Source organism: Nansenia antarctica (assembly GCF_963989245.1).
Source record: "Nansenia antarctica genome assembly, chromosome: 8".
Lineage (NCBI taxonomy): Eukaryota > Metazoa > Chordata > Actinopteri > Argentiniformes > Microstomatidae > Nansenia > Nansenia antarctica.
In genome coordinates, this window is record NC_137678.1 from 39,674,272 (window position 1) to 39,687,084 (window position 12,813).

At 43.0% G+C, this 12,813-nt stretch overlaps 2 protein-coding genes across 2 annotated transcripts; one reads left to right on the forward strand and one right to left on the reverse strand.

Moving 5' to 3' along the window:
- Positions 1 to 3,147: 3,147 nt before the first annotated feature.
- alg10 (ALG10 alpha-1,2-mannosyltransferase) lies at positions 3,148 to 6,163 on the reverse strand. The gene is made up of 3 exons (XM_080537540.1): positions 5,801 to 6,163; positions 5,265 to 5,462; positions 3,148 to 5,030 (listed from the first exon to the last, which is right to left on the reverse strand). The coding sequence occupies exons 1-3, from the start codon at positions 5,963 to 5,965 to the stop codon at positions 3,972 to 3,974; spliced, it is 1,422 nt and encodes a 473-aa protein (XP_080393666.1). The 5' UTR covers positions 5,966 to 6,163; the 3' UTR covers positions 3,148 to 3,971.
- A 312-nt stretch (positions 6,164 to 6,475) lies between these two features.
- On the forward strand, positions 6,476 to 7,529 carry tprkb (Tp53rk binding protein). Its single transcript, XM_080538720.1, has 4 exons — positions 6,476 to 6,694; positions 6,802 to 6,924; positions 7,016 to 7,192; positions 7,343 to 7,529. Exons 1-4 carry the CDS (start codon positions 6,554 to 6,556, stop codon positions 7,418 to 7,420), a joined length of 519 nt encoding a protein of 172 aa, XP_080394846.1. The 5' UTR covers positions 6,476 to 6,553; the 3' UTR covers positions 7,421 to 7,529.
- The last annotated feature ends 5,284 nt before the right edge of the window (positions 7,530 to 12,813 follow it).

A 12,813-nucleotide genomic window follows, 5' to 3' on the forward strand; every position in this document is an offset into this window, starting at 1 on the left:
CACTATTATCCAGCAGATCATTATCATTATGTACACCAAGAATGTCTGCCAGTGTGATGTTCATACTTGGAATGGAGAATTGCAAGAACCAATGGAAATGTCTGTAGCACTAAAGAAGGACGATGGATTCATCCAAGCTTTCTTGTGTATTGTATTGTAATCATGTCCTTTACAAATCTCTATTGTTGCCAAATCCTGATAATCCCTTTTTGAAGAACCATTAACAGTTGTTAGAATATCTCCCTCACAAAGGAGCTTATTGTGTGCGGCATGCAGCGTCAAACACAGAGTGAAGAGCCAATATCTGGAAACACTCCCTACATCAATAATGTAGGAGGCTAAGGAAAGGTTTCTAGCCATAAATACACCGCCGGGTGATAATAATAATCAGAAATGGCATTAGCACTGAGCCTGTGAGATAATGTCATTGGCTGTTGACAGATATTGCTTCGCCACACGGAGCGGCGGCAGTCTCCAGAAACCTCCCACTGTTCGGGTCTTTTGCAAGATAACAGAAGACATTTCAATAATCCGCCGTCTTGTTTCCGATGTCTTTCCCTCTCGCCCCCCAGTTCCAATCTCCTTCCCCTCTCTCTTCAGTCCCAATATCGCTCCCTCTCTCACCCACGCACAAATGCTCTTTCATCCCGGACGGGATCGTTTAGATCAGGCAGGTGAATAAGTCTCTCTCTCTCTCTCTCTCTCTTCAGACAAGTGTAGTGCAGTCGTTCTGATCAGCCGTTGAATTAAGGTGAATCAAGTGGACCTGTGGAGGAGCGAGCTAGCAGGGGCCTGACTAAAGCAGGGGCCTGACTAAAGCCTGGGGCTCTGGTTCTGTAGCTTCTCTACAGGCTGACTCACAGAACCGCCGTCGTTGCTTTATTGTCATGCCCTCTAGCCGACTTTCTGACTGTCGTGATGTGATTCATTCAACACAATGCAATGCAATGTAATATGATGTGATGCAACGGGATGTCATGTATTCAAACTTCATCGACTATGTTATACTTATAGAGATTATGGTCAGGGGCCGGGCCAGGTAGGTCAAAGGTCACAGGACTCACTCAAGAAACACTCAAGTTGAAGTCAAGTCACGTGTAGGTCACGGAGGTCATTTGGAATCACGATGCCGTGATGAGGTAAACCTGCCTGAGAGATGTGACGAGGTGGCTGTGGCTCAGAAGGTAGAGCCAGCGTCTAATGATCGCAAGGTCGGCGGTTCGATCCCCGGCTCCACGTGTCGAGGTGTCCTTGGGCAAGACACTGAATCCCAAATTGCTCCCAATGAGCGGGCCGGCGCCTTGCATGGTAGCTTGCTGCCATTTGTGTGTGAATAGGTGAATGAAAGGCCATTGTAAAGCGCTTTGGAATATGGCGCTATATAAGTGCAGTCCATTTACATGTAAACTCAAATTGTCGCCCTTTGACCTCGACGAGGACATCCCAGCCTAACGGTGACGGACGCTTGGGTCCGGAGAAGCCCAGATCATAATAAGCTATTGTAGCACTTCTGTTAAGAGGCATCATGCTCCATGCTGTCATGGTTACATGGTGCTTAGCACCGTAGAAAAAAAATGCTTGACTCCCTCTCTGATGAGGACCGGGGATGCTACGTATCTTAGAGGGTCTGTACCAGTGCACAGGGCTGAGGGGCTGGGGGAGGGTAGAGTCGTCATGTACTCTTACAGCCCCTGGGGTATCGGCTCCAGCCTGATGGTGCTTCCATTAGCAGGGAGGCAGGAGAGGAGGAGGAGGAGGAAAGGGAAAGGAGGGGAGAGAGGAGGAGAGTTTGTTTTTGCCCTTGGGGCCGTATAGCGTTAAAGACTCGTGGCAGGTGCCAATCAACCGCATGCTGTTATCTGGGCCAGGTTAATTTAAGTTAAGTTGTCACGGCGACGGAATCTTTCTTCCCCCCTTCCTTCCTCCTCGACGTCCTCGCTCTCAGCTTATTATTTGCAGCTTTCATAGCAACTATTATTTAGAGCATGAACGAGCAATTAACGCACGGCTCCTGATTACATTATGAAGTTAACTAACATCCAAGAAAAGCTTTTCAGTGTCAGCTTTGTCCCAACGTCCTCGAGGCAACAGGCCTCTTTTCTTTTCTTTCTGCTCCAATTTTTAAATTAGTTTCACAGACCCAGTAATACAAGCATTAGAGCCTGGAACGAATGATAACGAATGCAAATTGCCTTTGTGAGTGAGTGAGTGAGTGAGTGTGTGTGTGTGTGTGTGTGTGTATGTGTGTGTGTGTGTGTGTGTGTGTGTGTGTGTGTGTGTGTGTGTGTGTGCGTGCGTGAGTGTGCGTGTGCGTGTGCACATGTGTGTATGCACAATTTCTCCGATCTGTCCCTGGACTGTCACAATCCATCATTAGATACACAGCTTCCTCTCCGTGTCATTCCAATCAGGACCGTCATAAAAGCATGAACACCTCCAAACATGATGGGCTAGACTGTTCCCATGCTTCTTGGTGTCAGTGGGGGACCTTTTCATGAATAGTGCAATCAAAACAGTATGACGTAATCTCTCTCTCTGACACACACACATACACACACACACATACGTATACTCACACACTATCGTGCTATATCACTACTCATTTGAAACCTCTCTTGTAAACACAAGTGTGAACTCATGAATTTAATGGCATGGGTTATGGAGAGAGCATTCATGATGACTCTTTTGTCATGAGTGCTGTCTGAAGCACTTTATAATACCCCGGTAACAAAGCAATCAATACGTCATTTAGCCTACAGTAGGCATGATTAACCACTTCTATGTCTCACTCCTGTAGTGATTTTCTATTACATTTAACAATGGCTGTGCTTCAGTTGCAGTTTAAGTTTGAGGAAGAAAAGATTACCTTCTAGCAAAGTAATGTTAACAATTTACATTGTAACTTCGAATCATCATCTTGCAGGATTCTATTTGAATTGTTTCGTCGTTGTGTTGTAGCGCCATCTAGTGGAGGACAGGAAGAACTGTAAAAGTCAGTCAGCGTCTCGTCGAACTCAACGAGAATTAAGAAAAGTCGAGGTTGACATGAGACTGGTGTCGCTGCAGGTATTTTTTTTATTGCACTACTATGGGATATGTTCAGCATTGGGCAAAGCAGACACATATCATTAAATTATATGTGGACAGCTAAGTGCAGGTAGACAAAAAAATACAATAAAAACCATTCAAATTCTTATCAAGTACACATTTCTGAGGCTAATGTACCGTACACATTACTTGTGAGTAACCTACTTATGGTATACAGATACTAAACTGTTTATCTTTTGATCATTGACATGAGAAATTGAGAAGGAGGATTTACAGAAAGGGATTGTTTATTCTGAGGTCTACCACAAGCAAAACCACAAACACAAAGTGATCAACAGGGAAATAAAACAAAAGGCAAGATCGAAATCCTGTTGTGTAATCAAACTAATTAACCGATTAAAATCCACTGTAGTATACTGTAACACGTTGAATGTTCCATTGACAAGTTACCAAAGTGACTGATCTAGCCATTATTTCTTTCCATTATTATTAATATTTTTTAAAAAGAACACGTCTAACTCTACAACAGAGATAAAGATGATCAAGAATGTTCTTCATTAGCAAAAATCAAATGATGTTTATAAAACCATACAGTAAAAATACACAGATCCCTGCTTAATCATATGGCTGTTTTCATATTTGGTCTCTTCATACATTATTTACAGTTCACACATGTAAATAAACAGTCTTAAAAGTAGTCTTCATTTGGATTTCTCATCATTTCTCATTAGAAAAGGTGTAGGCTAGATTTGACTAACACTTTACATCAACACCTCATAAATATGTCATATCATAGCAATAAGCCTCCTAGATCACTTCATACAATGTTGTCACTGGTGCAACCACAGCGTCACTACACAGGTATAACAGCAACTTAAGGTCAAGCGTGACTGGAATCCCTACCGAGAGGGTTCGTTTGGTTTTTACCACATAAACCTCTGTGTGGCCGTGCTGTTGGGCCAGTTGAAAGTGTTGTGGATGAAGATGTAGAGGGTGGCGGCGTTGACGGCCGTGTAGAGCAGGAACTCCAGGATCAGTCTGTTCAGGGAGGGCAGGGGCATGTGCACGCGGTACAGCAGGTACGGCACGATGAAGTACCTGAACTCCAGCAGCTTCTGGGGAACCGTGGCGGCGACCAGACACAGCAGGAACGCCAGGTTCCAGAACAGAGACCGGGACTTGAGACTGTCCAGGAAGCTCCACGCCGCAAACACGTACGCCGGCACGAGGAGGAAGCGCACGTGCTCGTGCCTCTGGAACACCCTCTTCCACACGTAGAAGGGGAAGTGGCGGTTGTCAGCCAGGAGGTACTTGTGGACGAAGGTGAACTTCCACACCAGCAGCAGGCAGAGGCCGGTGACCAAGAAGTAGAACAGCGGCTGCCTCTTCAGGGTGTGCAGGAAGCGGACGAGCCGGTGGTAGCACAGGGAGGTGGGGAGGGAGAAGAAGAAGGCGAAGGAGAAGAAGTAGAAGAGCTGCGGGAAGTTGAGGCAGGCCTCGTGACTGGTCCTGTCCCCGACCACGATCCCGTCGTTCAGCAGGACGAACGCCGCGAAGCCGACGGCCACCAGCGCGTACGGCCAGGCCACCAGCAGCACGGCCTTGACGTGACCGGCCGCCGTCACGAACTCCAGCAGGAAGCGGACCACCCTCTTCGCTCCGCCGACGGAGAGGGGGATCTGAGAGGGCGACTTGTCGTCCTTCTTCTTGGACTGCTCCGTCCTCCACGTCTCGTCCATCTTGCTGGCCACCACCGTGCCCGCGCTGAACGCCACCCAGATGATGTTGGTCTGGCGGAAGAAGACGGCGAAGACTCCCAGGAGTGCCGAGGCTTTGTGGCAGCCGTGCAGGGTCATGAGGTACGTGAAGAGGATGAAGAAAGTAGATCCGGCATCGGTGTAGTAGAGGAAGTTGAAGAAGTAGAGCACAGGGAATGTGGACAGGGACAAGGCGGAGAGCACTCTGCGGGAGGCAGTCTTGGTCTGGAAGAGAGAACATGGTGGTTGTTGTTGTTGTTGTTATTAGCCTACTAAGAAGAATATAATACTTGTGATGTCATTTGATTACTTAACAACAACAACAAAAAACGTTGGTTATTCCATCTACATAACGATGACTGCCAATCTAATTGTCCTAAGGAGTTGAATTATTGAAATGATTATATATTGAACATATTAAATTGTACGATGAAGTAAATTACACCATAAAACCGTTACCTTGTCCTTGAGGTGGAGCTTGCAGATGATGAGATAGAGCAGGTAGAGGTTGCCACCGTTGAAGAGCAGGTTGATGAAGCGCAGCATGGCGGTGGAACACACCACCTTCCCTGTCAGGTTGGCCAGCCACACCACTGGTTTGATCACTCCCACAGACGCCAGGTACAGTCCTGGGAGAGTGGTAATCATCGGGTCCCACTGTAGCATCAGAGTGGAGGCAATGGGAGAAATGAGCTTAAATGCTTTAAGATGTATTGTGATATTCATAACATGTATAGTGTTAATACTGTCAGAGCTATGTGTGCTGGCATACTACTACAACAGCTGCTGCCATCTGGGTTAGCTGGCTAGCTGGGTAGACATACAATGCTTTCAGAGACACTGATCCACGCTAATTGTGTAGTAGGCTGATCTCTAAATGTGGCTTAGTTTCAGGTTCAAACGTCGGCAGCAATCTGTCGCGCTATTTCTGACTAGGCGAGCTGGCTGTGTTGTTAATCCGACAAGCAAACAAGGGGGAAACAAGCAAGACATACCTCGTTGAATTTCCCGTAGCAGTATTTCTGAGCTTGTGGGACATGGAAGATCTCGTCCATGTAGGGCTCCCTTTGCTCTCGGGTGATTTTGGAGAACAGGAGACATGAAATCAAAAAGTTGGTGCTGCAGAGAGCAGTGAAAATATACCCTTCGAATCTCTCCATCTCCAACTACGAATTTCGGACCCCCAAAAAAGCTGTGAATATAACTCCAGTTTTGTGCTATATGACACACACTACATAATACATTAAGTTGGAATGGACTTTATTTGTCATTGCTACAGTACAGGTACCAAACAACGAAATTTAGGAGTTACATACTAACGAAAAAGGCGACATTCGAATAAGGTTCGCTTACGAAGAGATGGGCGGATCTTTTCCCCATAACCGGAAGCGTTTAGGTTTTTGACAGCTTGGCTGGTCCGTGTGTGATAAACGCTCCCCAAGGAAGCTTACTATAGACACATCTGTTCCTATAACTTACCAAACAAGTTAGAGACTTATATCGATGCATTTATTTCAAATAATGTATATTCATAGTATATTGGTTATTTAGAACACATTCTTTGATGAAGTATAGATAAATAAACTGTTTTCTTTATCACATACAAGGGGAACGCTTCCAATGCGCTGTTGTGTTCCCTTGTTATTGTTCCCCTTTGGATTCTATGTTGCACATGTGAGATGGTCTGAAACATTCTCAATCAGTTCCATACCTTAGTACATACCGTGTTCGTTGGTTTTTCTTCAGACATGCATTTAACGGATGAATTGGAACTCTTTCCTGAGTATACAGTGACTCAGTTGTTATTCAAAGATGTTAAAAACGCCGCAGAGTTGAGAAAAAATGCCATGGAAGGACAGATCCGTTGTGCGTTGATCAACCCAACTATGGTAAGCACGATTCGTCATTCTTGAAATGGTAAACAACTCCTTTTGATCCTGAAGTTGGTCCGCTAGCTCTCTGTCTTCAGTGATCACTGTGACTGTTTTCTGAACAGATAGTGAACCCCTTCCAAGTGCTCGTGGCGGCGAACAAGGCAGTTCACTTACAGAAGATGAACAAAATGAAAACGAGGAGCTTGTATTCAGAAATCATCTTCAACCTTTCACCCACGAATAATGTGAGTAACTGTTCCAGGAGCTGACCTATAAATGGTGGTCTATTTTATATTTAGCATATTATCACAGGGTTATGTCTTCGTTTTTCTTTAGATTTCAGAGGCATTCAAGCGGTTTGGGATGTCAGACAGTGACACTGCTGTCCACATAGTTCTGGTTCACCTCAAAGAGGAGACACAGCATGTGGTCGATGTCATGACCAGAGTGGATGGCCAACAGATTCCAGTCGAACACATTTCTACGCTGAGTGACGCTCCCAAGATACGGAAGGTTTGTCTTATAATCTCACTGTCCCTGTTGTGTCTAGACTCTAGAATTAGCCTTCATTCTTAAGCCCTGGATGACATCTTGTGTGCAGTATGTTGTCCCTGACTAGCACTGACACACAGCATTTGATCTTTTGATCTTTTCTTTCTCCAGCTCTACAAGGTCACACCCCAGGAAGAGGATCTGCTGGATGCTGTCATTTGCAGGATGGCAACCAAAGATATTATGTAGCTTAGCAATAGAAAGCACCTATAACTGCTCATATTTGATGTGTTCTGTACTTTTCTCCAGCTCTCTCTCTATGTGCGTGTTACAATACAAGCAGTGTCACGGCACTTAGCTCAATTTGAAATGAATGAATAAATGGGTTTGTATTTTTTGACAAGACTGTTCATTTGCACCATCATTTGCACTGTTTCCCTCTAATGTATTTAGAAAGTGACTGGTGTGGAAAAAGCTTTTGAGGACCATTCTGTAAAGTGATGAAACATGTTTTACCAGCACTGCGGGCCCAGATGGTAAATCTCCATGACTTCACTTATTTTGACGTGTGTAGAAGTTATTTTGGGGAGCTGTAAGGCTGAAAGACCTGTGAGAGTGTGACAGCACTCTGAATCCTGGGCAGTGATGAAAAACAGACCTCTCCATTGGGACTGAGACACGGCAGCGCCACAGGCTATTCATCAACAGTCATCAAGGAGGATTGGAGAGCAAAGCATACGTCTAGATTTATAACGCAGAATATTCTGGTGAAATCAAAAGGGCTTCAACTGAAACCCATCAACTAGCTGAAATATAATGAATGTTATGAATAAGCAACACACTGACAGCTTAAATCTCTGGGGTTTAAATTAAAATGTCACTTACATTCATATTTCATTTACAGTGTTCTTTTATCATAGCATTTGAAATAGATTCTTTGACTCAGGTTTTTTCAGGGAAATAGTCTTCTCTCCCGGAGACTCACAGGAAATGGCGGCCCTTGTGAGGCAGGCACTGTTCTTCATCATCATCATCGTCATCCATCACTGGCTTAATTTCCGTCTTCACAGTTTAGGTCCTCCGATTTCTACTGTGTATCTGGAGTTAGTCAAAGATAGCAGAGCTCCTGTGCCCACACATACCACAGCACAGTGATTATAATGGTCATGACTGTTGCGGTTATCACAAGTTCTTGCATGTCTATCGTCCGATACAAGACTTCCCCTTGTGCTCTGTCCTCAAAAATGTTTTGCCTTCTAGCACGAAAGGGCTGGATCCTAAAGAGATGAACACCAACAAATTAACATTATCACTGTTTTATCAGGATTATTATGCACTGTATCTTGTCAGTTTTGTTTTACGAGTTCTGATTGAGGAATATTTAATGAAATAATGCATAGGAAGAGAGGGAATTTCCTAAGATGTGTACTGTACAACTTGAAACTTGAAAAAACCTAAAATGTACAGCTTTGACTTTTGCTCTCACCTGCTTAAAAAGCACAATTATTGATTACGTTGTGCTTTGCTTTAGATATCATCTATATTCAATTGTACATGACTGGTTTTAATGTTTCATGAGCAGAATTTGACAACAAACAACAAAATCCCACCTTCTGATGGAGTTCATCTTGTTGTGAACCGAATGAAAAATCACTTCTGTCACTGGAGTCCCACAGCTAGCTAGCAGTATAATAATAACTTACCACTGTAGCTAGCAGTATAATAATAACTTACCACTGTAGCTAGCAGTATAATAATAACTTACCACTGTAGCTAGCAGACTTGACACTGTAGTTAGTGACTTTAAACCATTCATTCACACACACTCAACTGTAGCATCTGACGCTGGTTTTCTCTGTGTACCACATGTACAAGAAAAGAGGTTTGGTGTGGCTGCATTCTCATGTTATGCACCCAGATTGTGGAATGCACTGCCAGTTTACATTAGGGATGCAACCTCAGCACACATGTTCAAGTCAAGACTAAAAACCCATCTTTTTAATATTGCCTTTAAATGACTAAATAATTAAAGTAAGATTATATAATGATTAAAGCACTTTGAGCTGCAACGTTTGCAGGACAAGCGCTATACAAATAAAGTTATTAGTAGTAGTAGTAGTACCTTGCATTCTGGACACGGGATGACGTTGTCCACCTCCAGGGAGTGAAGACAGCCTGTGCAGAAGATGTGGCCACACAGGAGGGCACGTGGTAGGTTCCCAACGGTCTCGTCCTCTGAAAAGAAATAAAACACCAACTAACATGAGAATTTTAACCACGGTTGGTTTATAAACCATATTAACCAAACCATGTTAAGTTACCCACGGTTGGTTTATAAACCATATTAACCCAGGTTGGTTTATAAACCAAACCATGTTAAGTTAACCACGATTGGTTTATAAACCATATTAACCCAGGTTGGTTTATAAACCAAACCATGTTAAGTTAACCACGATTGGTTTATAAACCATATTAACCCAGGTTGGTTTATAAACCATATTAAACCCAGATTGGTTTATAAACCATATTAACCAAGGTTGGTTTATAAACCATATTAACCCAGGTTGGTTTATAAACCATATTAACCCAGGTTGGTTTATAAACCATATTAACACAGGTTGGTTTATAAACCATATTAACACAGGTTGGTTTATAAACCATATTAACCCAGGTTGGTTTATAAACCATATTAACCCAGGTTGGTTTATAAACCGTATTAACCCAGGTTGGTTTATAAACCATATTAACCCAGGTTGGTTTATAAACCATATTAACCCAGGTTGGTTTATAAACCGTATTAACCCAGGTTGGTTTATAAACCGTATTAACCCAGGTTGGTTTATAAACCGTATTAACCCAGGTTGGTTTATAAACCGTATTAACCCAGGTTGGTTTATAAACCGTATTAACCCAGGTTGGTTTATAAACCGTATTAACCCAGGTTGGTTTATAAACCGTATTAACCCAGGTTGGTTTATAAACCGTATTAACCCAGGTTGGTTTATAAACCGTATTAACCCAGGTTGGTTTATAAACCGTATTAACCCAGGTTGGTTTATAAACCGTATTAACCCAGGTTGGTTTATAAACCGTATTAACCCAGGTTGGTTTATAAACCGTATTAACCCAGGTTGGTTTATAAACCGTATTAACCCAGGTTGGTTTATAAACCGTATTAACCCAGGTTGGTTTATAAACCATATTAAACAGGAGTCTTCACGAGCAGGTCTTCCCACGTTTGAAAATTGAAACTCGCGTCGCGAGACAGAAAATCAGTCAGATTCAACCGTCTTCTGCCTCTTCAACACGGCCTGTTGTCAGCTAGCTAACTAGTTTATAAAACAGCTAGCTAACTAGTTTATAAAACAGCTAGCTAACTAGTTTATAAAACATATATATATATATATATACTATAGCTAACTAACTAGTTTATAAAACAGCGAAGCCGTTTCAAATTCCACCTTCCTGAAAAATAGCTAAAACTATATGGAGAACATAGAACATAGTAGAACAACAGAAAAAGACACACAGAAAGGTAGGTAGCTTTAGATAACTAACTATATATATATATATATATATATATATATATATATATATATATATATACTATAGATAACTAGCTGAAGGAGATGACGTCTGCTCAAAACGTGTCCGCCTGCTAGCTAACGAGCCGTTACACCAGGTGGTGATTAACTCCACACGTTCACAGTTTACACGACCAGACCGTTTAAAAAGGGAATTGTATGATATGATATACGACATATGATACTTGTACTTTACCAGGTAGGTTGTAGGCTTGGCCACAGATGTGACAGATGATCAGAGAGTTTGGCTGTTCTGCTCTGCCCGACATGCTGCTGCTGCAGTAACGACAGTAGAGAGGTCAGGTCGCTCTGCTGTCTACCCGGTCAGGGTTGCCAGATGGGATTGACACTTTCCAGCATAACCAGGGTTCGAGTTATGTGGGAGCCAATGGGAGCTGTGCTCCCATAATAGTCTAGCAGGAAGGGCCCTCAGATTTTGAGATACCCCTACCCGAGGGACCCAGGGCACACAAAAGAGGTGATCTGGTCCTTATGACAATGCAAATGCCAGCACTTGAGCGGCGGAACTGGTCTCCATTGTCTCAGGTGTAGAATGAACTGGTCTCCATTGTCTCAGGTGGAGAATGATTACTTATGAACTGGTCTCCATTGTGTCAGGTGTAGAATGATTACTTATGCTGATTTGCTCAGACGGACCCCTCCCTCCAGTTCTTGTGCCTCAAAGGTAATTTCAATATGCAATCTTAACACAATTAAACGTTACAATGTATATGTTATCCCCCCAAAGGGATTTCCACCATACTAACTTGTCATCTTGGCATATTGTTGTCATTTTTCAGACCATTGAAACAGTGTGACATTTTTTTTTGATTATTACTTATTTGGCCTTTCCTTCTATTCCCATTATTCCCTCTTTCTATTCCTCCTCTTCCCCTTTCTCTTCCCCTCTACCTCTGTTTCCTCTCTCCTCTCTTTCCTTCTTGATCTCTCCTCTTTGCAGCCCCGACGTTGACCTTGGTGAGCAGCAGGGCTGCCAAGTTTCACCAAAAGTTTGGAGTGAGATTTTTTGGCGGTGGAGCGACCCAAAGCTGTGCACGTTTTGGCAGCGGCGGCCCCTCTCTCCGACCCAATTATCTGTGCTAGTTTCCTGCAATTTTACATGTTGTTCATAATAAACCAGCACAAGAAATGAAAATAATAAATAATAAATAATAACATTTTATAAAACAAGAAAAAAATTCAGACAATATATCATAATTATGAAATCTTAATAAACAAATACAGTAGCCTACAGACTCTAAAAGAAAAATTGGCCCCATCAACAGGACTCAGCCCCTTGGTCAGCAGCAGAAAGACCCGTGGTCATCATCTTATATACAGTGCATTGCTCATAGATGGCTATCATGTTATACAGTACATACCAGGGTTTTTCCTGGGTCAGAATGAGGGCTTGGTGGGTGATTTTGTGCACGCACCACGCGCCCAATATTTTTTTGAGGGACCCCCAATTGTTGTATTTGTATTGTAAATTGTAATTATTAATAATTATTCTTATTATTAATGTACCTGGTTATGTTACAGTAGAGAAACAAAAAACTGTTACCAAAACGGAGTATTTACTAGCTAAGATTGGCAAAAGATTGGCGTGGTGCAACCGAAATTAGTAAACAACTAGTTTGAAACTAACTAGTAACAACTAGGGGTTTAGTAACTACTAAATGCCTGCATTTAGTAATGACTTACGCTATATTGGTGCAACCCAGTCCAGTAGGCTACCAGATACGATGTTGTAATGTATGCACATATTTTGCTACCACGGTTGCCAGACGGAATTTACAATGTCCAGCCCAACCGGTCTAAAAGCTGCCGAATCCACCCGTCCAGTGTGACCAAAAGTAGCCCAATCTGGCAACACTGCTTGCTACGTTCTTGCAGCTCGCGTGAACACAGGTTCTTCCATCAGCGCTCGCCTTCCGCTTCGATTGCAGACTCAAGTTAACGCGCGTGCAGAAAGATGCCACGAAACTCATGTCCGGTAGCTTTCTTTCAAGGAATTTCTAAAATAAAAGTCCTGTAAAACAATTGCTATTTCTCGCC

Excerpts from the sequence above, each read along its gene's own strand:
- alg10 (XM_080537540.1), bottom strand. The coding sequence starts at position 5,965 with ATGGAGAGATTCGAAGGGTATATTTTCACTGCTCTCTGCAGCACCAAC. Across the intron at positions 5,463-5,800 it reads GCTACGGGAAATTCAACGAG|TGGGACCCGATGATTACCAC; the intron begins GTATGTCTTGCT and ends CTGATGCTACAG. Across the intron at positions 5,031-5,264 it reads AGCTCCACCTCAAGGACAAG|ACCAAGACTGCCTCCCGCAG; the intron begins GTAACGGTTTTA and ends TCTCTCTTCCAG.
- tprkb (XM_080538720.1), top strand. The coding sequence starts at position 6,554 with ATGCATTTAACGGATGAATTGGAACTCTTTCCTGAGTATACAGTGACT. Across the intron at positions 6,695-6,801 it reads CGTTGATCAACCCAACTATG|ATAGTGAACCCCTTCCAAGT; the intron begins GTAAGCACGATT and ends TTTTCTGAACAG. Across the intron at positions 7,193-7,342 it reads ACGCTCCCAAGATACGGAAG|CTCTACAAGGTCACACCCCA; the intron begins GTTTGTCTTATA and ends TTCTTTCTCCAG.